The sequence below is a fragment of the Apteryx mantelli genome, chromosome 14 (genome assembly GCF_036417845.1).
Source record: "Apteryx mantelli isolate bAptMan1 chromosome 14, bAptMan1.hap1, whole genome shotgun sequence".
Classification (NCBI taxonomy): Eukaryota; Metazoa; Chordata; class Aves; order Apterygiformes; family Apterygidae; genus Apteryx; species Apteryx mantelli.
In genome coordinates this window covers 23173615-23199682 of record NC_089991.1, presented here as the reverse complement: position 1 = coordinate 23199682, position 26068 = coordinate 23173615, and the positions used below count along the sequence as shown (strand labels likewise).

Genomic DNA, 26068 nt, shown 5'->3' with positions numbered 1-26068 from the left:
GCACAGTGCAAACAGACAACATTGCTCTGGCCTAGCAAGGTACAACTGAGCAGAGCTGTGGTACCTGACTGTGTCAGCTCTTTAAGCCTACTTTAATGCTAAGCCTGCATTAGTTTAAGCCACCGTGATGGTCTGTTTCTCAGCAAGACTCATAACAACATCTAAGCCAACACATTTTATTTTGCACTGCGGTGGCTAAGTGTGCGTACACAGTTGGTTACCATCAGTCATCTGACAGGCAGTAACCTGCTAAGCTGCAGCAACACAGTTATGGGCCTTTGAGACATTGGCCCATGCTAATCACATATCCAGTAAGAATGGGCAGAGTCTTATAGAGGAACTTAAGGCGTTTATTCTCTTTAGCATAGGTCTGTTTTACTAGAGTATGACAGAAGGCTTTCCCACATTCATAAAAAAAGAAAACCCAACAGAAGAAGGAAGGAGAAATGCCAAAGAAAAGAACTTCAGATTCAGTGAGATTAAAATAGTTGAAAGGAAAACCTGTTCTGATGCTGTCTTAAGCCTGGCTTGATCCCTTGTGCCTCTATGAAATGCCAATGACCTCACTGGGTCTCTGTACATTCCTCTATCCACCCAAGAAGAATTGTCTGGTGGATTAGGATTGGAAGATAATGTTGTCCAGGCTTTAAATAACCTGTGAGATGAAAGAGTTTACTCTACAGAGACTGTAAAATATAACTGAGAGACATTTAAAAAACATTTAAAGCATTTTTAATTTAGACTGAAGGAGAATTAATGTCAGTGAACAAAATGGACAGCGGTTGTCTGCAAATGCTGCATAAAACAGTGGACTACTCTGGTAGATGAGAATATAGGGAATTATCTCCACGAGTTGTGAACCATTAAATCATCTTACTAAAATATTTTTCACATCAAGCACTGCATATGTCTATGTCTTGGCACAGATATAGTTAATATATTGGTGCAGTGTATATATGATGGTAATCATGGACATTGAATGCCAGAGAAGGTGAGGTATACAGCCACGATCATATCCTCTGCTAGTTTACGGGGCTTAGATCTTGTAACTGTGTTGTAACTCTGATGTAACTAGAGGGTTGTGCAATCATAGCTCCAAAATATGGCCTTAAAGCAGGAATGCCCCCTGACCGAAGCCACTGTGCCTGCCTTCTGGCTATTGAGAATGCAGTCTGCAGGCAAGGAGTAACCAGCTATGCTGGCAGGCTGAGTTGACATGGTGAACTTGTCTTCAGACCTCCCTTTCTCCTCGTCCCCCTTTTGTAACACTAGCACAGTCAGACCCTCAGTTTTAGGTTTAAAAGTGACAGCACATTGCAACTGTTTCTTCAGGGTGAGATTCCTTCTAATCTACTTTTAGACATCTGTGTGTTAGAGGTCTGAATCTGAACTCATGCCCTGGGCTCCTTTCATAGTCACTGCATAGGGACTGGCACCCTGACATGAGAATTCAGCTGATCTATCTCCAGTGCTGGCATTGGGATGAGATTACTCACCCTCCAGAGGTTCTGAGGGTGATGAGCATGGACTTGAAGGCTTAGACATCAGATGTCTCTCCTAGAGCTGCTGAAGTCCCCCCAGACCCTCAGTGGAGGTATGTGTGGAGTCAGATCACAGGTGTCTCTCTCAGGCTGTCCACTATTGGGAACAAAAGTTTGACACACTGAGCTGTTGACCCACAGCCTGAATGAATACACAGCACTGGTATCTAGGGACTCTTTTGCAACCTGAGTGGCTACAGTTTCTACTCTGAAATTAAAAGCTCTGACCTTCAGGCCCAAATTCTTCTCTCAGGTATGATTGTCTGGCTTCTACAGACACCAGAGCAATGCCTGGAGCCAGTGGGCATTCAGTGCAAGGGGATTCTTCCTGTGGGCAGCAGTTGGATTTATATGGAAGCCTGATTTCCCAGCACAGGGAAATCCATAAAAATGGCTCTTCTTTTAAGTCCAATACAGTCTTTAAGTATACTCTTCTCCAGCCTCAGTTTTAATTCTGAGGACCTGCGGACTGTCTCAGCCAGGAGCAGAATGTTGCCTGTGGTACCAGCCCCAATTCAATTTTTTAAGCAACTAGAAGCCGATATTTTTTCATTTCTCTCTTGTCTATTTCTTTCAGAATGCAGCTTCCCTGAAAACCAATCTCAATGTTTTAGAGTTCTCACACTTACAATATCCATAAAACTTTTTGGTCTTGTTAGATTTTCTGTTTTTCAGTTTTCTTGCTTTGCAGGCTCACCTCCCAGAGAATCTCTTGGGGTTGTGATCTTTTCCTTTGCTGTAAGATCTTCATCTCTGCTTGCACGTGTGGGTGAAAAGAGAAGTTTACTATGAGAATCAAGGAGCAACACTAGTGAGGAAACCCACATAAAAGGAGTGAAAATTAGACCTCATCTGATGTTAGTGAAGAAACTGACATGTTGGTCATGTTACCCAAAAGACTTCTGAAGGTTGAATCTAGGGACTTAAGCACCAATTAACCTCTCCAAGACACTTGACAAGTTTTCGTCCACTCAGGGACCTCTCAAATATACATCTAAAGGAAAACTGGTCGCAGGCACCTCAGTTATTATTGTCATCCAGTTGTGGCTCCATCAGATGATGTACCTCTGACAGGTTCTCCATCCTTAAGAAAACTGGGCGGGAGGATCTTGCAGAGCACAGACAGTTCAGTCATATCACAAAAGAATCAGGAAGTCTTTCAAATATTAGAGCTTCCAGTGGCTACTGGAGATTCAACCAACTGAGAGCTTTCTCCTGGGCCCAACTTCATAGGTATAGCTGTGTTTTGCAGCTCTTTCCAGAAGAAAGAATCTTTTGCCCAGAAGTGTCCTTCCTTTTAAGAACTTTTTTTTTTTTTTTTTTAAACCTGAGATGGCACCAGAATTTCATAGTCTCCTGTTCTAGATCAGGTCAAGATCTAGCCATAGATCTGTCTTCTCTCTTCTCCAAGAAACTTGTAGATCTTTGTAGAACCCTATGTAAGTCCACTACTGAATTGCCAGAATTCAGGCTGCCTGGTAGCCAAGATTCTGTAAAACATATGGACAGCGACTTCACTTCTGGTGGAGCTGAGATACTGAAAGTAAGACTGGTGTAAACACCACTATCTCCCATAGGAACATTTGCACCTTGCTTAAATCTCCACATTTGGATTCTCTCTGCTTGAGATTATCTGTTGAATGTGAAATTTCATCTTAACTTTTCTTTTTATTCAACTCCAAAAATAAATGTCACTGATCTGGAGGAAAAATGACATTGCATTCATCTTCCTGTTTAATGAAATGTTTTCATTTTCTGCTTTATGACCTAATTAAAGTTGAAGTCTGTGGACTCCCTGTAAACATCCTGAAATAGAACTGGCATGTTTGAATCCAATGGAACCTAGCACATTCTCCATTTTTACCCTATATTTCATTCTTGGCTTCTTTACAAATTTAGTTTTAATTTGTAATTGGAGTCTTCCTACTAGTCTGCTTTGGAATCACAGGGCAGCACTTCCTCTTGAACTTTAGGCTCCCCTAAGAATCCATTATTCAGGAAATGAAACACTTTTCTTAAGTAGAGAGAGACAGCTATGCTTATTGTATGGTACTCAGTGTAGTCATCTGGAAATACGGAAGGGAATAGCTTGATCCGAGAAATCAATGTCTTGGAGTCGCACACTATCTTGTCAGTTCTGCCTGCAGGGGCCCCTTATTTGAAAATACATCCTGAGTTCCTAGCTTTATGTGTCTCCCAGGGTTCCTAACTTTAGCCATCAAAATTTTAGTGTGATGGGTCTGGCTTCTGAGCAATGTGCTGTGTGAGCAGGTCATTTCCCTTTTGTAGGCATTATAGATTCTTTCCAACAGTAGAGGACAGGAATGGATATTTCCGAGATGAGAACCAACATCTCTTCTTGATCTTCCACCATGCTGTCACTAGGACTGATTTGTATAATGATCTCAGCAGTAAAACTCCTGCACCATTATAAGATTTCTTGTAGATCAGGCATCTTGGTTTTCCCAACAGTCATTCTTTTTTAAGGAAGTTGCTTTCATAGAGCCCTTCCAACCAGAAAACCAGAAACTATTTTTGCTTGCAGTGTCTGTCTTGGACTCTTTCATCCACATCTTCCATTTTATACATTTCTCAGCTTTGGGCAGTTACCCTGAAGCATAGGCTACCAAGACTGGAATGGAAACAGAATCACGTGTTCCCATGGTAGCACACAAATTTGCTCCAAAACTTTCAGCTAACTACGTGGGGAAGTAGAGCAGTGGAGGTTCATCAGGTGAGATGCTTCTTATTTTTCTTAGGGATGGTCCAATTCACTTTGAAGTCACCAGGCTGTAACCAGAGGGATGCTGGTGCTCACCCAGACATATAAGTGTAAGCCTTTTGACAGATGTGCTTTGGATGCTTGGTCCTCATGTTACCTTCTCCTGCTGAGGTGATATGTCCCCTTGAGCAGATAGATGCACTACTTTAAGCTTTGCTGGGACTAAAGGAAGGTCTAGATCCAAATCACAGCTTCTCTGTTCACTTCATTTATTCAGCAATAATTTTTTACCTGTTGATTGGGACACCATGAAAATGATAAACAGAAGAACATTTACTTCTCTCTTTTTCAATTACCTTTCTGGTTCTTCCTCACTCTCTTACTCATCTGAACTCTAAAACAATATTTAGTAGCACTTTACATTCCACAAACATTCTGCAGCTTCCTTTTGATGACATGATGACTGCTGACCACTTAATTACAGGGTAATGACTATGCCATGTTGGGCTGGATAATTACAAAGGGTTTGTGGTTTCTCATAACAGGGTTCCTGTCTCCTGAACTGCAGTAGAGGTTACATTGGGATCTACTAAAGTTAATTACGTGCTAATCTACAGGAGCTTGCTAGTACTCTATTGTCATATATCTGGATCCCTGAGGCCTGCTCAGTTGTTTTTATCGATACAGTACTGGACAAGCTAAATGCTTGTCCAGTTTATGAAAAGTTCAGAGAGTTTATGTACTCAGACAGTCCATGTAGTGCCCAGCCCTTAACTTGCCGCACAGTGTCCTTTGTCCCCAGACATCATGGGATTATCTTGGGTTGCTGTCCATGCTCTCTGGGGGAAGCCTGAACCAAATTTGTTTTGCTGGTCCTCAGATGTTTCTATCTTCATTTTTTTTTTTGCCTTGGAGCACGTTGTGTGACTCATTTAGCCATGTGGGTGACCCAAGCAGTTTTGAGGAGAATAATTTATAGGATAGCTGAATATCTTAACCAGGTTCTTAGGCAACCTGAAGGCCACATGAGCACAAACCCGGTTTTCACAGCCATTTATTAAGGCTTCTTATCCTTCTAAATCATCCTATAAATCTACAAGTCAGTGACAGCCATCCTATCTTGAATTGTTATTCCTGTAAGGGTGTTTTAGAAGAAACGTGTTTTCATCTGTTCATATTCTAAAACTGGTGAAACACATTATAGAGCAAAACAGCCATGAAGTCACTATGGGTTAAATAACCGCAGGTCTTCCTCTTCCATAGCCTCTCCAATCATGAAAAAAATCTACCCCAAAGTTTGTGACTTAGCAATGGACAACAGGTGCATAAAGTGCTAGCCCTATTGGTAACACTCAAACCTAAACGAATTTTTGCTTTTGGTCCAGTTCAGCGGAAGGTCGTTCCTTGGAGGGATCCAGTGCAAGTTCCATGTATTACTTGGCTCTTCCTCAAGCCCTGCTTTGAACAGCTGAGTGGTGCTAATCTGGGTAATGTGGCATGGAATTCAACGTGAATCCCATGCAGATGTGCTGCAGCTGAGAATATGAAGATAAAAATTTTTTGTCATCTTTCATATATTTTCCCATTTTCCCTTCCTCAACTCTCCCATGCTCACCACCTGTTGGATAGCCTTCTCTCATATGTATGGTAGTTGAGTGCTTGAACATTTCCAAACTGCTGGTCCAGTCCTCTTTTGAATCAGCACAGAACGGAGCCTAGACTAGCTTTTACGTACAAAGAATAACATAAATACTACAGAGCTATGTATTTAAGAGGCCAGTAGAAACTGTTTCCTTAGCACTGACCCCTGCATTAAGAAGAATGGGTTCTACTTTAAGTCCAACATTTTCAGCAGGCACACCTGCAACCAAATTTTCAAAAAAACATTCCTCATTATATCCAGACAGAGCTGGCTCTGTGGGAGGTGCAGGGTTTGAATAGTTTTGGAAATCTGACTGCAGCTGAGGGTGCTCAGCCCCAGCTCCTCATCATGGCCAGAGAGTGTGTGTGTGTAATTGAGACAAAAGGTTGATACTGTAAAAACAATAATATGCCCATTTCTTCAGCCTAAAGATGCCATCTCAGTGCTGTCTCACTGTAATTGATATGCATGCTAACCTCTGGATATATTGATTCCAATGGAACTTGTCCCAATCGGAGTTCTGTCTCCAGAACTTCCATGTTTGTTACCAAGTGATATATTGTTGACATAAAATCGGCATGCTTGATGTGGGTAAGCCACATCTGTGAAGATGATACCGCTCTGTTGAATGGCAGAATCATGATTACATTTTGGAGCAATGCTTATCCGAGAGCTGGGGTCATCTTGGTTAGGCTCTGTCCGTTAAGCCCTCCTGCAGAGCTAGATTGTAACACTTTGAATAATTTTGAACAGTCTCTTTACAGAAAAGACAAAACCTTGAAATCCCAGCCTGCACTTGGAATGTTCCTCCTTTACTCTCCCAGTATGGAAGCCAATACCTGCCTGATGCCCAGGTTGGGAGGAATTCCTGAGCAGAGGAAGGAGATAGTTGTTCCCAGGGGGTGCATTCATTTATGGGTGATTATAAAAGCAAGACCTATAGCTGTGACTGGATGACACTATAAGCTTGTTTTCAAAGGCTTATTGTGCTGGAATAATTTTCTGTATACCATCAAATAATTGTTTTGCTATTATGGTCATTAATGGTAATAGAAGAGCAACTTAGAAGGAAAGGGTATGATGGAAATTCCAGTAGTTTCCAGTGTGGCTCCAGTAATTCCTTTGCTTTTTGAAGCAAACAGACTTGTCATCTGGGGGAATTTTCTGCCAGAAACATTGAAGTACAGCTTGTCAATTTACAAATCAAAAGAGAGATTGATTTTTTAAAATCCCACTGTGTGCCTCAAATGAGACATCAAAGCTGACAATGAGGGGAAAAGAATTAGGAGTTTGAGAAAGCCTGAAATGATGATAAAGAATTGTTGGGTGGGAGTGAACAACCGTGGATGTGAGATGCAGGAGTATAGGCTGGAGTAGGTCTCCCTGTATCTGCAAAGCCACAGGTGTGTTTGCAGGCAGAGAAAGGCACATGCATCTTAGCTGCTGGACAGTTGCATGGTTTTTCTCCTGCTGCTGGAGCCCATAGCTAAGATCCAGTGAGCCAGCTGGCTATATCTGCTCTGTGGGGTTGAGGAGCCAAAAAGAAATTGTAGGATTGATGTGAGTGGGGCAACAGGAAGGCTAAAGCTCCTCAGGTCCTGCCCATCATGTCTGTTTGCATAGACATTTTTGAGTTTGCAAAAACTGAGAAAATGTTTTAAATTGCATCCATTTGTAGCTGTCCAGATGTTAAGTAAATCATAGAACAGGAAGCAAATGTGCCAGTATAGGCAATATGCAGCCATCAAATCGATCTATAGAATAGACCTATGTACAAGATTTAATGTACCTCTACACATATTTGTCACAGCATCATGTGAAACAGCTTGTACAATGGAGCAGGCCTTTCTTAGGAAGAAGGCAAGGCTAGATGTGACAACCAGAAGGTTCAGGAAGAATGTATTCTGTCCAGTTCTCTGCTGCCCACCACAATATGTCCACATCACTGCTACTTGCACAAAAATACTGTGAAATGCATGGTAGGGTTTGCAATTCCTTTTGCACAGATGTGAGATGTGTAGTAGAGATCAGCTAGGCTTTGTGGTCTTTAAATGATAAAAAATTTTTAAAAAAAGAAAAAGAAAAAAAGAAACCCCTCCCCCCAAAACACATGGATTTGAAGAGAAGAACCTGCTTTAGCTGAAATGTTTGTACATGTTCCATAAAGATTAGTGGTAATGTCCACTCCCCAGATTTTGAACAGCATTGCAAGGGAAAGCCAGTATTTCTGTGCAGCAAAAGCAGTTCCGATGTAAAATGTAGCAAATAAATCTGGCCATCTCCAGGTTACAAATAAATCTTTTCGGTATGGTGATTTGTAAGAGTAGAGCTCACTGTTGTGTACAATGATAACTGTGGAAAGCTTGAATGTTTATGTGGGAAAAACTTTTTTAGCTGAGACCTGTACCTGGAAAATTACTGAAATTCAGGAGTGAAAATGACCTTTTCAACAGTGTTACCTGCATTATTGATTCATTAGGTAAACTGCACTTTGCTTAGCACTATCTCTGCGAGATGAATTGCAATCTTATTTTTAATGAATTGGAATCTGAATATAGATGCTCCAATCTGTGCTTTTTTCAGCATGCTTTTTCTTTCTAAAGAAAGCAGAACCGCAGCAGAAGTGAAGTTTGGAAGATGACAGATGAGGGAAACTTTCAAAGCAATTTGTACTCTTAGATCTGCAAGGGATTCATTGCCTTGCCCAGGCAACTAATTACTTGCAATATCAATGGTAAAACTGCAGACCTGTTAAGAAGAGTACTCACACAGTTTACATGCTATCAGGTGATTTACAGGCCATGCTGCCAGATGACGTGCATCTGAGACCAGACTTGAGATCATGGGCAGAAGAATTGAGCTTGTAATCCTAAGAGCCTCATGCAAGTATTTGCACAAAGAAAAGTGCATTTGTTTGCCAAATATTCTTCTTTGGTGCACAGAACCACAGGCAGAGGGGCATGTGAAACCATGTAGGGCATATTCTGCCTGTAGAAAGTGAGTGAATGGTTTTACAAGGTTCATGCAGACACTGTGTTTTGGCCTGTCTGGAGTCAGGAGTTGTTCCAGAACAAGTGTTCTTTTTTTTTTTTTCCTGCCTAAACTCTGAATTCCATATCAGGTACTAACAAACATGGCTCATCTCAAAAGAATTCATAATTAACTACAAGAATTCATAATTAACTTCCCCTGAAATTTGTTTGGATCTTTCTCTATGTATAAGATAACCTCTGGTGGTAATTTGACGTGCTCTGAAGCATACACTGTGTTCTGTGTTACTGCTGCTGAGCCTACAGAAAAGCTAAACTGCTTTAACTGCACAGTGTATGTGTTTGTATATTAGAGATCGCTGACAGACCTGTTTTTCTTTTTCTCTTTCTCTTCCTTGTCTTCTTTCTGCATTGGCAGAGCATCTTGGATTTGAATTAAAGGGTATGGAACAACCATTCATCTGTTAATCAGAAGCCATTAAGAGCTGCCCACATTATATTTATGGCTTTAATGGGATGATTAAAAAATCAGCTGTTCTGCTCCTTTTGCTGGCACCAAGATAGATGTTTGGATTAAAAAAACAAACAAAGCAAAACACAAAATCTAAATGTAAACCTATAAAAATGCACGTGTATTTTTAGCAGCACTTTTTTCTTTGTTTCAAGCAGCAGCCTGGTGTCTGTGGCGTGACTGGGATGATCCAACTGCCATACGTTTCCTTATTCAACATGTTTTTGTGTATTTAATTGAAAAGCAGGAGTTGGTGTCAATCTGAAAGGTTGCCAGCAGGCACAACATGGGAATGAGCAGATGTTCCAGGAATGGGAAAGGCAAGTTTTAGGAAGCAGATCAGGGCTTTTATAACATTGCCATTCTGGATGCACAAACTTCCACTGGATCCTAGGAAAATTCAGGAGGCTTTTTGCTGTTCCTCGTTCCCAAAGCTAACCACCTCTTCTAGTTCTTGACTAGACAGAAATTACTTGAAGGAGAGTGAAATGAGCCAAGTTAGTCTAGAAAATAGTGAACCTGGAGAAGTCAGCAGTCTCCCCACTGAGTGTGGAGGGTATAACGGTGAGCTTCATGGTGGCAGGCTGAAGTTTGGAGATGCGCTGCAGCATGCTTTTAAAAGTGTCCTCTTTGGGCAATTACCTTTCCTGTAAAGTTTCTCATCTCTCCTTCTCCTCAGTCAGTTTTTGGAAAGTGTCTGTTGAGTAAGCACTTGAAAAATCAAATTCTTGAGTCCAGCTTTCTCCTGAGAGCACACTAAGTGCAAAAGGGAGGGGTTGGTCAGATGAGAACAGAGAAATTTCTTTATCATTTAAATTAAAAATATTAGTCCGACAATGTCAGACAGAGCAGACCTTCACATGAAGATGCCTTCATTGCTAGATGTATGGGAACACAAATCTTTCATTTCTGTAGGCTAAATTCTCTTCCTGGGTCCCTGAGGTGGAGGGACATACAATAGCTGAATCTGGAGAAATTTGTCCCAGCCAGTTTTTGCATGCCTGACCCTCTGGGACTGGTATGTATCCTCCCAGCAGCTTGTTCCCTGCTGCAGAAAGTGTGTGAATTCTGTGGCCAGGAGTATCAGAGAAAGTGGTGCTGCTAATACTAATACACTTAAATAACTTTTAAAATTGAGGATTTTTGACATCCCTTTTTGGTTGACTTTTGTCCTCTTCCTCATCCATTCTCAATGTCATCACAGACCTTTACACATCCTGTTCCCAGTCTGCAGTCGTCTCTTCTCTGCCATCTGTCTTTCACTTTCATGTGTTGCTGTGACACCCATGGCTGGACTGTGATTCTGTCTACATTATGTGGCACAACATAGTTTGTTCATAGTATTTGTTGCTGTAGAATGACAATGCTGCTGATGAAGATGTGGTGTTTGTAGAGCATACAGACACAAATGGACAAGTCCTGCTCCAGAATCTTACCTTCTCAAACACAGAACTGCAGTGTGCATTCTCTTATTTTCTTTTTGTCATTGTCCAGATGTTTTTGTGCAACTGTGTTATCAAGCATCAACTTTAATGAGATGTTAGGAGCCAAGCTAAATTATTTCCATCAGGTCATGTAATTTTTAGTTTTGCAGCACTGGTGCACAGCCTCAGATTTTATTACTTCACATAGCAGAGCTGTCAGTTCAGAGAATCTGATTCTGCATTTTTGATGCACCCAAACATCCCCCATACAATTCAGGTAGGAGGTCCAGGATAGCCAGATATGCCAGAATCAGGGTCCCATTCTGACATGTTCACCAGAACTGAGGCTGGGATTTGAGCCTTGCGTGAAAAATTTTACCATGTAGGTAATGGTTAAAAAAAAAAGTCATGGTTTTGATGGCTTTGTTTTCTTCCTCCTTCCTCCCTTTCCCCCACCTCCTCCAGTATGATTCAAAGGGAAGGGAATTTATACTTGGAAAAAAAGGTTTTGTAGCAAAAAAAAAAAATGCAACTGTTGAAAAAATCTTTGAAAAAAATTGGCTTCATGGTTGGGTCCATGGTGAAAATTGATCTCCTACCCCCTTTTTTGATAAACCGTGAAGAAGTATAGCTGGATAGCAGCTAAATTCTGCCCAGTGACATCCATAACAAGGACGTTATCCTACCTGATTTTCCCAATTCTGATAAAATGTTTTAAAATCCTCAGTCTACAGATTCAGAAGGGGCTTCATGAGGATGCATAATCTTCCCCACCATTCTGCTCTGCACATACAGCAACACATGCTGGTGATCACATGGGAAGCAGATTTCTGGCTTCCTATGTAGCTTTATTAAAAATTGTTGTGCAAAAGAGACTGTCAGAACTCTTCAAAACTCTGCAGATTATGGTTAGCTTCAGACTGAGGTCTGAAAAGCCATCTGCTTAAATTTTCCCTCCCTTTAAAACCCAGATTAACGTATAGCACATACTGCAGGAGAAAGGCCTTTCTTTCCTCAGAAGTACGTTATGCTCCTTTAGAAATGTGTTCATACTGATTAGCACCAGCTTGTGGAAAAATCCACCGAATGCATGTGCATTTTGAGCTGGCAGTACTGGAGCAGCTAATCCCAGCAGCTCAAGAAAGAGGAGTTCCTTGGCAATACCAAGAGGGGAGTCTGAATCCCTGAAGAGTGCTGCTCACATCAGCCAAAAGTAGCCCCACTTGCCTGCTGCTGCATGTGCCTGGTAGCCAGGGGTACACCAGCTCTTTCTTCACCCCAGGCATTGGTGGTCAATGAAACCTTCCTAACTTTGGGGGGCCTCAGGCCCATGTCTCCTCTCTCATTTCTCCAGTTTGATGGCTTCCCAAGCTGGGCTGGGCAGTTGCTGTAGAGATAGCAGTGGGAACACTGACAAACTAGAAGACTTGGGACATCTGTCTGAAGGAAAGGGCTGCACAGCTGAAACCCAGATCCCAAAGGCGTGCAAGAGCAAGCACACTTCTCTGTCATGGTTGCTGATGCCTGGAATAGGGCATCCATGCAAGGGAAACAAATAGCTGAAGCAGGTATTCACACCTCAGGGTGAATTCTTTCCACAAAGCAGCCCCATCTGGTTCCTTGTAGTAAAAGCCAAAAAGTAGGTCAACCAGCACCCAAGTTCCCCTGTATGACCATGTCCCAGACACAGATCTCTGTGCTATGGCTGGCTCTGGCACTGAGGAGATGCAGCCTAATGGTAAAACTGCTGCAGTGCAATAACTTTCAGCCAAAGCAAGAAGTGTGACCTGTCTTGGAGAACTGGCCCACACTGGTCATGGAAGCTGGAGCTTGGAAGATTATCAGTTGTCCACCTCTCTAGAGAATGGTGATGGAAGAGGTACCTTTTCTCCTATTGGTGTAAGTGAGATACAGAAAGGACAGAATAGGTAAGATGAGTTGGGCTCTCTTTGAGGTGCTCTAATCAATGTCTTTGGGCCAAATGCTCCCTTTAGATCAGTGGAGTGGAACACTGTGGACATTGCCTTCCAGGCAACTTCTCCAGCACTTTAAGAGCCCCATGAAGCTAAGGGCCAGTGTGCAAACAAAATGGGTGGAAATTTGTTTCTCTATTTACACTATAGCTTTGAGACACAGTGCAAAGCAAGCACCAGGGACTGTGTTTTATATCTTCACGTCAGGGCTGTCTCATACCTTTCTTCACACTCTTTTTGAGAACTCAGAAAGAGATACACCTTTTTCCTAGCACTTTATTTCTTCTAGAAATTCATTTACCTTCCTGAAATGGCACGCTGAGATTGGCCCAAGCAGTCAGTTATCTGGAATGTTTTATTATGTCCCCCTTGGTTTTTTTGCCTAAGTCTAGACCTTGGGTGTGATGCCAGTACCTAAAGACAGATCTATTTCTCTTCTGTTTTTGTCTGCCATTGTTTGGTAGCACTAGGGAATATCAGATAGTCCATTGGAAGTATTTAGGGTAGCCTGGTGAAACATACCCAGCACAGCAACCATGGCATGAAGTTTATTGCCTAATCTGCATGAAAAAACATTTCAGTGAATGCTAAAGAAGGCACAAACTCCAATGACTTTATGATTAACACATAGTATGGGGGCACAAGGGCATTGGTCATAGCCACCGAACTCAATGCTCATGGCAGCTATGGACTGAACTCCTCTCTCAGTCACCCAGTTGGAGGACCAAAGTGCCTTTGCACAGTAGAAGAGGTGCCCTTGCCATGCTAAGGTGTTTAGTTACGCAGGTTTGATGCAGGTGACATCCTAGCATTTCTTTGGAGTTTTAATTAATTTGGATGAATTACTTTACTTCCAGCATGGTCTGGATTTTGATGCAACTTACTGATTTTTCTGGTTCTGGAAAGGTAGTCCATGACAAATGGTGATATTTGACAGAAGCAGTAGCATGCTGCTTGAATTCCAGCTGTGCATCTGAGTTACCTGGTGCAATTGGGATGTTCCTGTCTCTCAGATAGAACAAGTGTTTAGGATGCAGTTGTCAGAAGAGTAACTATAGTGAATGTTTGACTTGGCAAAGAATTAATTGTTTCCTAGGGTTTTGTTGAAAATCCATAACTGTAATTTGTTACTGTATTTTAATTACTTCACTCCCTTTTCTTTGTTAATATCCTATCACTTTTCCATCCTCATTCTGCTTTTGACTGTTTTAGGATGTCCCTTTCAGCACCTACATGTTTTGGGGCCAGTTGTTTGGCAGTTGCTAGAACACCTGTAAGCTCCAGAGCATGCAGCTGCTGCAAACAAAAAGGTATTCTGGCTCTGTCAGAGCACACAATGACAGACTGGAGCCTGTGATGAGAACATCACAGTGCAGTGCATGTATTTGGTGAGTGTGGGAGTGCACAGGTACTCCCTTTTTAGATTACTAAATTGCTGAGAAGGGGGATCTGCTGGAAGGGAAAGAAGAGTTGTGGGGCTTTTTGAGATTAGTCACAGAATTTTTCTAGGGGAAAAGAAAGGAAGGAAAAAGGTATGTTTGAGCTCAGAAGGGAAGAGCTACTGAATGAGAGAGGAAGAAGGTACAGAAAGAAAAGGAGCAAAGATCTCTTGAGGAGTGAGTAAAGTTAGGCCAGCTGATCTCAGGTTTGGGGCAGCTATTAGACATGGTCAGTGGATTTGTTAGAGATTGGATAGTGTCCTGTTTTGTGTCTGACCCTCACATGGTGCTGGTTCCTGCGGAACCAGATGCATCCATGGCACTGGAGCCCATTTATAACTGGTTTCTCTCTCTCCATTTACAGAAGCTGAAGAGCTTTACCAGAAGAGAGTTTTAACCATCACTGGAATCTGTGTTGCCTTGCTTGTTGTGGGCATCGTCTGTGTGGTAGCTTACTGTAAAACCAAGTGAGTATGGGTGGTTAACAGACTATAACAAGTTAGAGGTTATTGTGTGGTAGTGTTCAGGCTGCACACTTTCACACTGTTCACCCAAGATGATATTTCAAGGAGATGCTGTGCTATGTTATTCCCAGCCAGGTCTCATGAAAGAGGGCATTGAAGCTACCTCCCAGCTGAACCTGAGTAGAACATTTTCTTGGGACCATTTGCCTATACCCTGAATCAGCATTTCTTCTCCAAGCCAGGCTATGTCATATGATTGGGAATAGCCAGCTTATAAGCCAACAGCCTGTCTCCTGACAGCAGAAGCACACTGGGCTGTGACCCAGGAGCTTTGGGCTCAGCTTTCAGAGCAATTACAATTGAGCAAGAGGCTCAGGAACCTCTTATGGCCAGCGTTCCCTGCCTGACAAGTACCTTTTCCCCACTTAGCCTGTGCCTTGCCCGGGTTCCGGGTGCCCTTCCACCTCCTTGGGGCACAGGGAGCCTTGTGGAGTGCATGCCCTGCTAGGAGCATGGGGAGGCTTTTTTGTTTTATCCTTAATGCAATTCAAGGATAGTGCCTTGCTGCCATGGCAAAGCCATGGCCTGCTTCCCCTTCCTTTCCACTCTTCTCCTCACATCCCAGCTCCCAGGTGCCACCAGCTCCATTACAGTGTGATGGGCCTTGTCTTGCAAAAGGGGACCCTGGACTCAGCTTCCCAAGTTGCCTGTGATGACAAACACTCACATTTTTTTGGAAAAGCAGCACAAGGCAACTAATGTTGAATGGCCTGTTTATTTTTGTGTGAAGCTTTCAACAAACACAGTCAAAACATCTAGTGGGTTCCAGACGAGAATGAAAACATGGTTGTTGCCTCCTTTACTGTCAGCCTCCCTCAGATGTCTCTGGGTGGAGAGAGCTGCATGAAATAAAGTCTCTCAATAGATATTTTCTTCTCTCTTTTTTAAAGGAAACAACGAAAACAAATGCATAATCATTTACGACAGAACATGTGCCCTGCCCATCAGAACCGAAGTCTTGCGAATGGGCCAAGCCATCCACGTTTGGATCCTGAGGAAATCCAAATGGCTGATGTAAGACTTTTTATTTCAATCTCCCTGAAGTTTACTGAGTACTCATTTTTCCACCAGGATGAGGTGGATGTGTATGTGTACACCCCTATATGCATATGCACATGCTTTGCTAGAGAAACAAAACACTAAGAAACTTGAATGAAAAGATGACATTCTGCATAGATACATTTTCAAAAACAAAATATGAAGGGAAATGTGATTTTAGTTTGAAGCACTGAGGATGAGATTAAGGCATTCAGGACAGACTTGTTTTGATGAATCAAGTGTGATTCTGTTTTCCTCCCTGTGAGAAGTTCCTGATGTTTCCTGTTTATTAAGCTAACCCATAAAGCCTTACTTTGCAGTATGACAAATATGATCAGAAACATTAGGGGGCTGGAGATGCTGCGGTGACTATGAAGTGCTGAAGCATATCATGGTGATCTGGTCAACACTGCATTCACCCACCTGCCTTACCAACAGCAGCTTCTTGTGCAAGCTGGGATATCCCCATGGGGTGCCAGTGTCACACCAACAGGAACCATCTAATAATTTAGCACCAGATTCAGAAAAGCAGCTCAGTTACTCAACTTCAATCATGTGAGAATCCCATTGAACTCTGTGAACTCAATAGGACTGTCAACATACTTAAGTGCCTTGCTGGACCAAGCCGTTAAAAGGAATCAGAAAAAGGGAGGGGTGAGAGCCAGACTCAAACCAAAATGAACACACACCTCTCCTTCCCCTCCCGCCCCCCCGGCCCAGAAGGTTGGCAATTCCCAACTACTGAACATTTGCCTTGGAAATTTCTTTTTGCCTTTTCTTAGCATTTTCTGTCTGCAATAGTTTGTGTGCTGTGCACAGGTATGCCAATTCCTGATGGAAATGAGTACAATGAATCAGTTACAAGCTCTGACGGGTCACCCTTTGAATTAAACCTAGCTAGGTGGAGAGCCAGCCACAAAGGCAGAGGGAAAAGGAATTTATAAGAATTACAGCCCAAAACCCTGAAAAACTAACTCCTCCACAAAGCCTAGTCTGTCTTTAAAATGCAGGCCTGACCCTGAAAAGAGATGTGGTTGCTCATTTCTAGATGAAGGAGAAACTCAGTATAAATTTTTCAATTACACCTAATGGTTCTGTAATCCTTCTGTCCCTGACAAAGCTCGTGTGGCTCTCTTTTTTTCTGGTACTCTGGAGGGTGTTAACCTCCTGCAAGTAGAGGTGAATTTCTGCTCAGTAGCATCAGATACATGTGATAGCGTGGTACCACTAGCTTTCTTGGCAGTTCCTTGGGCTCTTCATTCCCTTCCACAGTCTTCATGCCATAACCCCTTCCCAGGGTTCAAAGCACAGAGGAAGAGCAGGGCCACCGCTCTGTGTTTTCTAACCCTCTTGCCTCTTCTCTCAGGGTGCGGAGCTGCAGGGTTCACTCAGTTCTCACATGATTTGACCAGAAATAATCTAGGCAGCAGAATTTGGCTGTGGTAATGTCGGCAAGCTACTGGCTGACCTCTGCAATTCTCTGTATTTTACAGTACATTTCTAAGAACGTTCCTGCCACTGAACATGTGATCCGAAGGGAAACAGAGACAACCTTTTCGGGAAGTCATTCCTGCTCCCCATCTCATCACTGCTCCACAGCCACTCCAACTTCCAGCCAGAGGTGATGTATACCATTTTCCCCTCACCTCTTGCTGTCTGCCTTAGGATATTAGAAGACTCGAAGCCAGTAAAAAGTTGTCCTTTCATACCCCTGTTTTTGCTTAATGTTTGGCAGTACACTGTCATACAGGCCCTGTCTATGGTGCAGATGTTTGCTCGCACAGCAAATGTTAGTGAGAGGTGTGGAAAGGTGTGATCCTTGACCTGCAGCAAGGTGCCAGCAGGAACCTGCAACACCAACGTAGCTGCACACTAGGAGGAGATGAAGTTGTACTTTCAAACCTTGAACAGACAGAAACAGGAAGATGTATCCAATACAGATTTTACAATTTGTATTGGCAATCAGGCTGGTCACCTGCAATAATTCATTAAGCACATATATGTTATTGGTTGCATACTTGATATATTCGGGGTATATTTGCCTGGAAAAGTGCTATGAATAGCATAAAATGTTTTGGCCAATTCCTCAGAGTTAGGGTCTGACTTGGCAGTCACAGTTATTCATGAGAATTAAAAAAATGTGCTATTTATCACAGTCCAAAAAGAGTTACTTGAGAATCTCAGTGTCTAAGATTTCATCACCTCCTTCACTGGAAGTCTTTCTGAAGCTCTCAGGAAAACCTGGACCATCAGAAGAGTATCAGTAATTCTTGCTACACAGGATGAGGCATAATATTTTCACATTTCAGAATAGCCATCGAGGGGGAAGGAGCGTCATGGCTTAGGGGCTGAAGTTTTGACTGTTTCTGAGAGCATTTAAATTGCTCACGGAGTTCCGCCATTTTTACAGTGTCCAGAAAAGTCCTTTAAATGCTCTAGAGTAAGTCCTGCACTGTTTTGAGTTTGGATGTTCTGATTCTTCCTCTTATGGGCCTCTAGTGACTATCATGCTTCTTCCAGTAAGTGAAGATAATTCCCTAGGAGAACACTTGCCTTTGAAATCTAACTGTGAGGTACAGATGAGCCATATTTACGTCCTGCTAATGAAGTACAGATCACGTGCTTTAACTTTATAAATCAAAAGATGTCCTGGCTCATTTAACTCATCAGCGTGATGGGTTTGTCTGCTTTCATCCAAGAAGCAACGAATCCTTCCAGGTGAAGCTCAAAGATGCCTCCTGGCGGGTTTCTTCAGTGTTGAAGCATTCTGTCAGGCTTCCAAATCAGTGTAGGACAGTGGCATGGAGCTAGTGCCCCAAGGTTGCATGGGGAGGAGCAAGTACTGTCAGGGTACAATGAATTTGACCAATTTCAGATATCAAACTTAGGTTTTCAGGCAAATTCCTCCCCTAGGAGTTAGACAGCAAGTTTTTCAGGGTTTTTTTTTTGAATTTGTGTGTTGCAGCCCAACCCTGGCTAGGCATGTACAAGCTTAAGCCAGGGGCACAGAGGCTCCCATGCCTGCAGGGTTGTACCTCATGGGCCTTCCATACTCACTTCAAAGTCCTGGGTCCCCAGGGCCATCTTTGGGCACCTCCTAAAGATGCAAAGGTCTGTCTGGAGGGCAGCATTAGCACATAGCAGCTGTGACAAGGCACCTACCTTGCACAGCCTCTGGTCCTGGCTACCTGCCACCTAATTTTCCTGAGTCAAGTGCAGTGAGCAGGTGTTTCTTGAAGTCATGCCAGAGGCAAACTACTGGCATAATCAGGTTCCATTTTACTTGATCAGCATTTCTAATGAGGATGCTGTTTGAAGTTATAAATGAAGGTGGTGGTTGCAGCAGAGCATGTGCCTGGAGCCATCAATAATTAACAAGTTCTTAGGAAGCCTTAATGAGGCCTGCAAGCCCCCACCCAAATCCTCCGCTGGCACAACCGCATTTAGTGCAATCTGAGAGTACAGAACTGTTGCTTTCAAGGATCATGTATTTGCGCTGTGAAGAGTAGTCAGCTTGGTGGCCGTGGTGTGTGAACTGCTGGTGTTGTGTGCATGGGGCCCATGCTTCCCTGTTGTGTGCTTGTAACATATTTTCTTCACACCAAGCCTGGGACAGGGGCATTTCCAAGGGCTGAGCAAAGACTACCCAACATATTGTGGTCTTTGCCTAATTCTTTGAAAGTGTTTTCCTCCTAAAAATCTTTCAGAAACCAGTGGAAATCAGGCATCTAGGTCTATCTTTGATATGCCTTTTTTTAATTGATTAGGCAGTAGTTACGAGTCCTTCTATCTGTCTCCTTTCCATTAACATTTCTGAAGGAGCTGTCTCTTGGCAGTGCATGCAGGTGGCACATTTGAAATCCTTTGCAGACTCACCTTGGCATTGCCAGTGCATGGCTGCACAAGCAAAGTGCTTTGCAAGCACAAAGCAGAATTCCTCAGGCCTCCCTTCAGACTCTGTCCGTTCTGTCCCTGGCTGTCAGAAGATGGTGGTGTTAAATACCTGGTCTGCACTGGTTTGCTTTTCTGTACTCTCTAATCATACCTCCAAGAAGCAGCAAAGAAAGATAATAAAAGCTTGGTTTGGTAAATCAGGCTTCCCTAGCCAGATATATTCCAGTGAGACAGAGAAAAGGAAGATGAAAGCAGAGCAGAGAGTATGATCTGTGCCTACATATGGCTTTTTGTAGCAGTCTTTGGTGGGAATTCCTTACTCATTGTTTGTCCATGTATGGTTTGATCCACAGACATGAAAGCCACACGTGGAGCTTGGAGCGGACAGAGAGCCTGACTTCAGATTCCCAGTCGGGGATAATGCTGTCCTCAGTGGGAACCAGTAAATGCAACAGCCCTGCATGTGTGGAAGCTCGGGCCCGCCGTGGGGCCGCGTACTGCATAGAGGACTCGAGAAGGCCCATGATGCAGTATCGGGATTCTGTGGATTCTCTGCGGGACTCACCACACAGCGAGAGGTCAGGTTCAACTGCTTCATGCTGCCCAGGTGCAGCAGATTTGCACAATGCCTGTTTATGCTGGACACAAAAGTTTTTACCTTCAGGAAGGCCAGGCACTAGAGCAGCAGTCCCATGATAGCCCAGGCAGAACTCCAGCTTTGGTACTGACCACTGCCCCAAGAGCACAGTCTGGCATGACTGAGCTCTCCGGAGAACACAACTGCAGAGATGTGACTCCATTAGCTAGTGAGCGAGAGCGACAGGCAGCCTCTTCTTCAAGTCTGGTTTGCAATGGTGCAGAACCACGTCTCTGCCCTTGCTGCAGCCTTTTGTGAGCTATGGGTGGCAACTTTCAGATGTATACCCCTCAGGGCAGTATGGCTTGTTCCTGGGGCAGAGGGGAAGGACGACATCTCCTGCTCCTTCTTGTTCCTGTTCCAGTCCATTCAGACAGGCTGGCCCTGCTCACACAGACATTTCATACTTCTTGAGATACTGAATGAGGACAGGAAGACGGGGACATCTGACTAGCCAGGGAACCTGGGCAGCCTGAAATGAGCAGGCAAAAGGCAAATTGGCAGTATTGAGTAGAAATGAAAGCTGTTCCTTAGAAAGAGATGACACCAAACGAAAGGCTGTTTGGAGAGGGGCTACACCAGATCTGAGATGCCACACTGGTGTTGTTGCTGAAGTAAAAGAAAGCTGGTAGATGCCTTTTTAGACAGAAGGTTTTTGCTAAGTCGGAGGAAGCAATACCCAGCTGTGGCCTGAGCATGGAGGGGGCATTTGGGGGCTCTTCTTCACAGATAAAACCTGGAAGCTCTAGGGGGCTTCCAGAGAACAGCTGGCAGGCAGACAAAAGGCAGAAAAGTCTTGACTTGGGCAGCTGGGAGATGCTGCAGGATTTGTAGTGATGCAGGATGAGAATTGCCCTAGCTCAGGTAAAAGTTAGGAGGCAAGGTGGAAAATCCAAGGCCCTGGACATCTCTAAGACTCCTGCATGGATTTCAAGGACAGCCTTAAAGTAGGTGATTTCGAGTCATACTGGAGATGGTGGATCAAGCTATGGCTAAGTGAAGGATCTTCCCACACTCATGAATATAGGTCTGATTCTGCAAAGTGTTGTGCTTTTCCCCAAAGGATGAGAGGGAACAGTCTGATTGTCCTGTGGGACTGGGCCCTGCACCTTATCCTGTAGCAAGGGAAGTACAGCTCAGTTCAGCTGGCATAAAAGTTCCTTGAGAACCACTTCACCATGGTTTCTGTGAACGGTGGGTGATGATCAGTTTGTGAAGCTCTGATGTGCTGGGTGCCAGAGTGAGCTCAGAATTGCCAGCCCTGTTCACACTGCCTCTTATACCACAAAGGAGTTGGGAAGCACACTGCCTGAGAGGGTCCCTTGTGAGAGCCAGCCCTGGGGAGAACTGTGCACAGGTACCTAAACATCCTCTGTTGCAAGCAGCTCAGGCTCCCTTGGGCACTGAGATGAGAGGTCCCTCTGCACAGTTCCCCTGGGTGATGCTGTGCTCCCAGAGCAAAGGTGTGTGGGAGGCCCTGTGGGCCCCAACACTGCACATCCAGCAGAGTGGAGCTATAGGTGGAGGGTTTTTTGGTCGTCCAGGGTCCAAATGGAGGTGTTGCTTCTTTCAGGTACGTGTCGGCCTTGACCACCCCAGCACGTCTTTCGCCCGTTGACTTCCAGTACTCTATCGCTGCACAAGTGCCCACTTTTGAGATCACCTCCCCTAACTCTGCGCATGCCGTGTCCCTGCCCCCGGCAGCCCCCATCAGCTTCCGTGTGGAGGAACAACAGCCCCTCCTGCGACGGTACCAGGTTCCCTTCCAGGACATGCAGAGATACGACAGTTATTACCAAAGGAAGACCTACCTAAATGACAGCATGGGGAGCCTGCCCTCCAGCCCCTTCCGCATCACAGAGGATGATGAGTATGAGACAACTCAAGAGTATGTCACAGCGCTAGAGCAGCCAAAGAAAACAGCCAGCAGCAACAGGCGGTGGAAAAAATCCAAACTGAATGGGCATGTCTCTCACAGAGCCAGAGCGGTCCGGGACTCATTCTCCTTGAGCAGCGCCTCTTACAGCGAGTCCGATGAGGAGCTCGTGGCCGAGAGCACCCCGTTCTTAAGCATTCAGAACAATGACGCAATGAACACAGATTCACCCCCGCTCTATCGGCCAGGTGACAGCCGGACTTACTATTCCTACAGCAGACACAGCACTCATGGGGAAAGCGGGCAGAGCAGCTTGACACACACAACACCCAAACAAGACCCGGATCCTCTCTAGAAGTCTCACAAACTGACACACCCACAAACACACCTGTATGGAAAAGGCTGAGAGGGGAGACAAAACAAAACAAAACAAAACAAATAAATAAATATTTTTATTTTATATAAAAGAGGAAAAAATATAACAAATAAAATGTTTTATTTTCATTTTAGCAAAGTTGTCTTATAATAGCTACCGGCAAAGACTTTTTTATAGGGAATCTCTATTTATATGTAATGTCTTGATTTACAGCTTCCGAGAAAAAAAAAGTAAAAACAAAAAAAAAAACAAAGAAACAGAAACAAACAATAAAATTTAAAAAAAGGTGGGCCGATTTTTGACTACTTAAAAATAGAAAATAAAACTATCGTGGTGCCTTTTGCTGTATGCTAGTGCTGGGATTCATGCCGAGGATTCTGTTTCAGTAGCATTTTTAAGATCATAGATTTTTTGGGGGAGATGACCTGTCATAGGGGCGCTTTTCCATTCAAAGAAAACAGCCTCTCCACTTTGCCCCATACCTTGCTCTTAATGATCTTATTCTTTATGGTATCATTTAAGCACACACTGAGGACATGAGTGGGAGCGTTTCCATTACCATGTCTGATGGGGATCTGTCTTGCCCTGTAAAATACTTGCATATTTGCTTATATCAGGAGAAAAAGAAACACAACAGCGCCATACTGGAATGCAGAAATATTGTTTCTTTTGCAACACAGGTAGGAAAATAAAATAAAATCATACAGTAGCAGCAGCCCTTACAATATAGCTCTCAACCTTTGGCCATTTCACTCCCGGATCTGAAGTTAGGCTGGTTCAGGTTGGCACAGGTTTGTAGTCAAATAAACAAAACATTTAAATGAATGTTGTGAAATAATATCTGGTTACATATGGTTGAAACCAGTTCATCGACACCAACATTGATAGAGGAGATGGCACTGTGCAGTGATCCCAACAAGGTGCTCTCAATTTGGCAGATTGGTTGCGGTATCATATGGGCTGCAGTGCTGCATAGGCTGCATTGCCATATTGGCCATGGTGCCATACTGGCTGTGGTGTCCTATTGGCCATGGTGCTGAGTGGGCCATGGTGCTGTATTGTCCACAGTGCCATATGGGCCATGGTGCCATAAGTGCTGCAGTGCCCTATGGGCTGTGGTGCCTGCCACGGTATTGTATGAGCTGTAGTGCCAGATGGGCTGCAGCGCTACATGTGCTGCAGTATTGTAAGTGCCGCCGCCAGTCTGAGGGTCAGGCAGGGTCCTGGGGAGGGCACCAGGATGGTGGGCTCTGCGGGCTCTCTGGTGCAGAGGCAGCTGGTGGCACAGTTGCCCAGCCACCCCTGAACACTGCTGTGAGGCAGCTGCCAACAGTGCTCCCCTGGCATTTGGCAGGAGCCGGAGCACTTTTGGCTCCACTAGTAGCCACCGCATTGGCCAGGAAAGGCAGCAGGCCCTACACAAGGGAACCCAGTGAGAGGATTCTTCTGTATCACTGTGCTGTATATTGTAAAGACAGTTGTTATTGTAATGTCCCCGTGTCCCATAAAAACTTTCCATCGATGATGGATGCTGTGTTCCGAACTCAGAGTAGCTCTAGCCATTGGGTCTGTGGCACAGACAGTCCTGCGTGTCCAGGTAGCAGAGCATCCCCTGTGGAAGCATCCCCTCTCTCCTCAGTTCTCTGCAGCAAACCTGTTTACATTGTAGCCTGACTTTTTTCTTTTTATATTTTTACTTCTGCATGTCCTTTGCATTTCAGATACTGTAGATTGGATGCATGGTGAAGCTGTGACTGAGAAGATAATACAACAATTGACAGTGTATTTCATTTAACTTTTAGCAATAAAGTAACTAAAACCCCTATTCCTCACCCATGATGGGGTCAGATAGAAAACTCTGCTAATTTGTCATAAGATGATTGTCAAAGTTTGCTCTGGATTGTCTGAATGTCAGAACTCTTGACTGTTTAACACTTGAACATTTTTTATATTATAAATAAAATAAGAATAACAAACTGTGGCCAGCATTAATCTCATAGGCAAGTTGAGCACAAAGGGGAAGCTGTGGCATGTACTGTACACATAGTCCTACAGGCATTTACTACCTTGCTGAAGAGAGGAAAACCTCTCAGAGGTGGGTGTTTTTTTACTTGGCATGGACATTTGCTCTTCACTGCAGGGCTTGGGAGTTGAGGTGTACTGAGTGGATGAGGTGAGGTGAGTGGATGTCACCCCATGTCTCCCACAGGGAAGCCATTCATGCCCCACTTGCAGACAGGGAGAGCCTCCTTCACCCTATTTATGGAAGCTTTCTGTTATGCCCAGAAAAGCTGGAGACACATGGCCACATGCTTCACATGCTGGCACTGATTTCAGTGATGTTTGCAGCAGTGAAGACATGCTGGGTTCAAGTCTGCATGTGCTGTGGCACCAAGCAACATTTGCCAGGCTGCAAAGCAGGCCCTGCCTTCAGCTCCTCCACAGCAAGCCTCTGCCTCTGATCAGCTCTCACAGAGGGGAATCACTGAGAACATGCCTTCATTACAGGAAACACAATTTCTGAGGTTACGCCATGGTGTCCCACAGCTCAGTTCAGCTCTGACCCCACCCCATTGCCCCCTGATGATTAACAGGTGCCCAAAAGTCCCAGCTGAACTTGCCTAGTGGAAGAGGGACCTCCTACACATTGGTTTCTGCAGGTGAAGACCTGTCCAAGCCAACCCCACAGAAACATACAGAGCCAGTGAGCAAGTCCCTAACACCTTTCCCTTTTCACAGCTGGGACCGAGAAGGGATTGGTGGGGTTTTGAACCCTGAGCCCTTCATTCCCAAAGCAAGAACACAAGCAGGAATTCATCAGGGCTGCGCCAGCTCTATGTGACACCTCTTTCTCTCTGTGCCCCCAAGCTGAGGTTTGTCCCTCTGGCCTTGATCCCACAATGCCCATGTAGGGAACATAGTGAGACTGGGAGCCACAGCAAGGTGATGGCCATACCGATAGCCAGGCTGGGTGGCTGAGCTGCCTGCCCTGATATACCCAGGATGCCCCTCACCTCAGTGCTGATTTCCCAAAAGGCTAAAGGCTGGATCCTGCCCTCCTCCCATGCATCCTGTGCAATGTCTACCCTACAACCCTACAGCAACCCGCAAAGAGGTCATAGATGTCTAGGACTGGGCGATACAGCGGTAGAGTTGAGTCCTGATTCAGCTGCAGTTTTGCCATGTAACCTTTGGACACATCATGTCTGCACAGCCCCATGGCTTTCTGGGTGAAAGCAGCAGTGTCTGGTGCTGAGCTGCTTTCAGTGCCACAGGACTGGTGCTTTCCTTGGCCACACAGCTCTCCACCTTTCTGTCCTCTCCTGGGGCAGGCTGTAGCTGCCCATTGCCCTCAGTCCCCCAACTCACCTCCTCCAGCAGCTCTTGGAGCGTGGCAAGATGGACAGGAATGGGCAAAGAGTACCCGATCTGCTGGGAGAGACATGCATGGGAGATCACCCAGGGTGAGGATCCCTGTGAA

General features: G+C 44.3%; 1 protein-coding gene across 1 annotated transcript in view; it reads left to right on the top strand.

Moving 5' to 3' along the window:
* NRG2 (neuregulin 2) overlaps nt 1–22641 on the top strand; it is a 171777-nt gene extending 149136 nt beyond the window's left edge. The window contains exons 7-12 of the mRNA XM_067304702.1: nt 9314–9337; nt 14607–14709; nt 15657–15780; nt 17298–17425; nt 20052–20276; nt 21909–22641. Coding sequence (XP_067160803.1) covers nt 9314–9337; nt 14607–14709; nt 15657–15780; nt 17298–17425; nt 20052–20276; nt 21909–22566 — 1262 coding nt within the window. The 3' untranslated portion in view covers nt 22567–22641. The remainder of the gene's footprint in view (nt 1–9313; nt 9338–14606; nt 14710–15656; nt 15781–17297; nt 17426–20051; nt 20277–21908) is intronic.
* Nucleotides 22642–26068: the final 3427 nt, after the last annotated feature.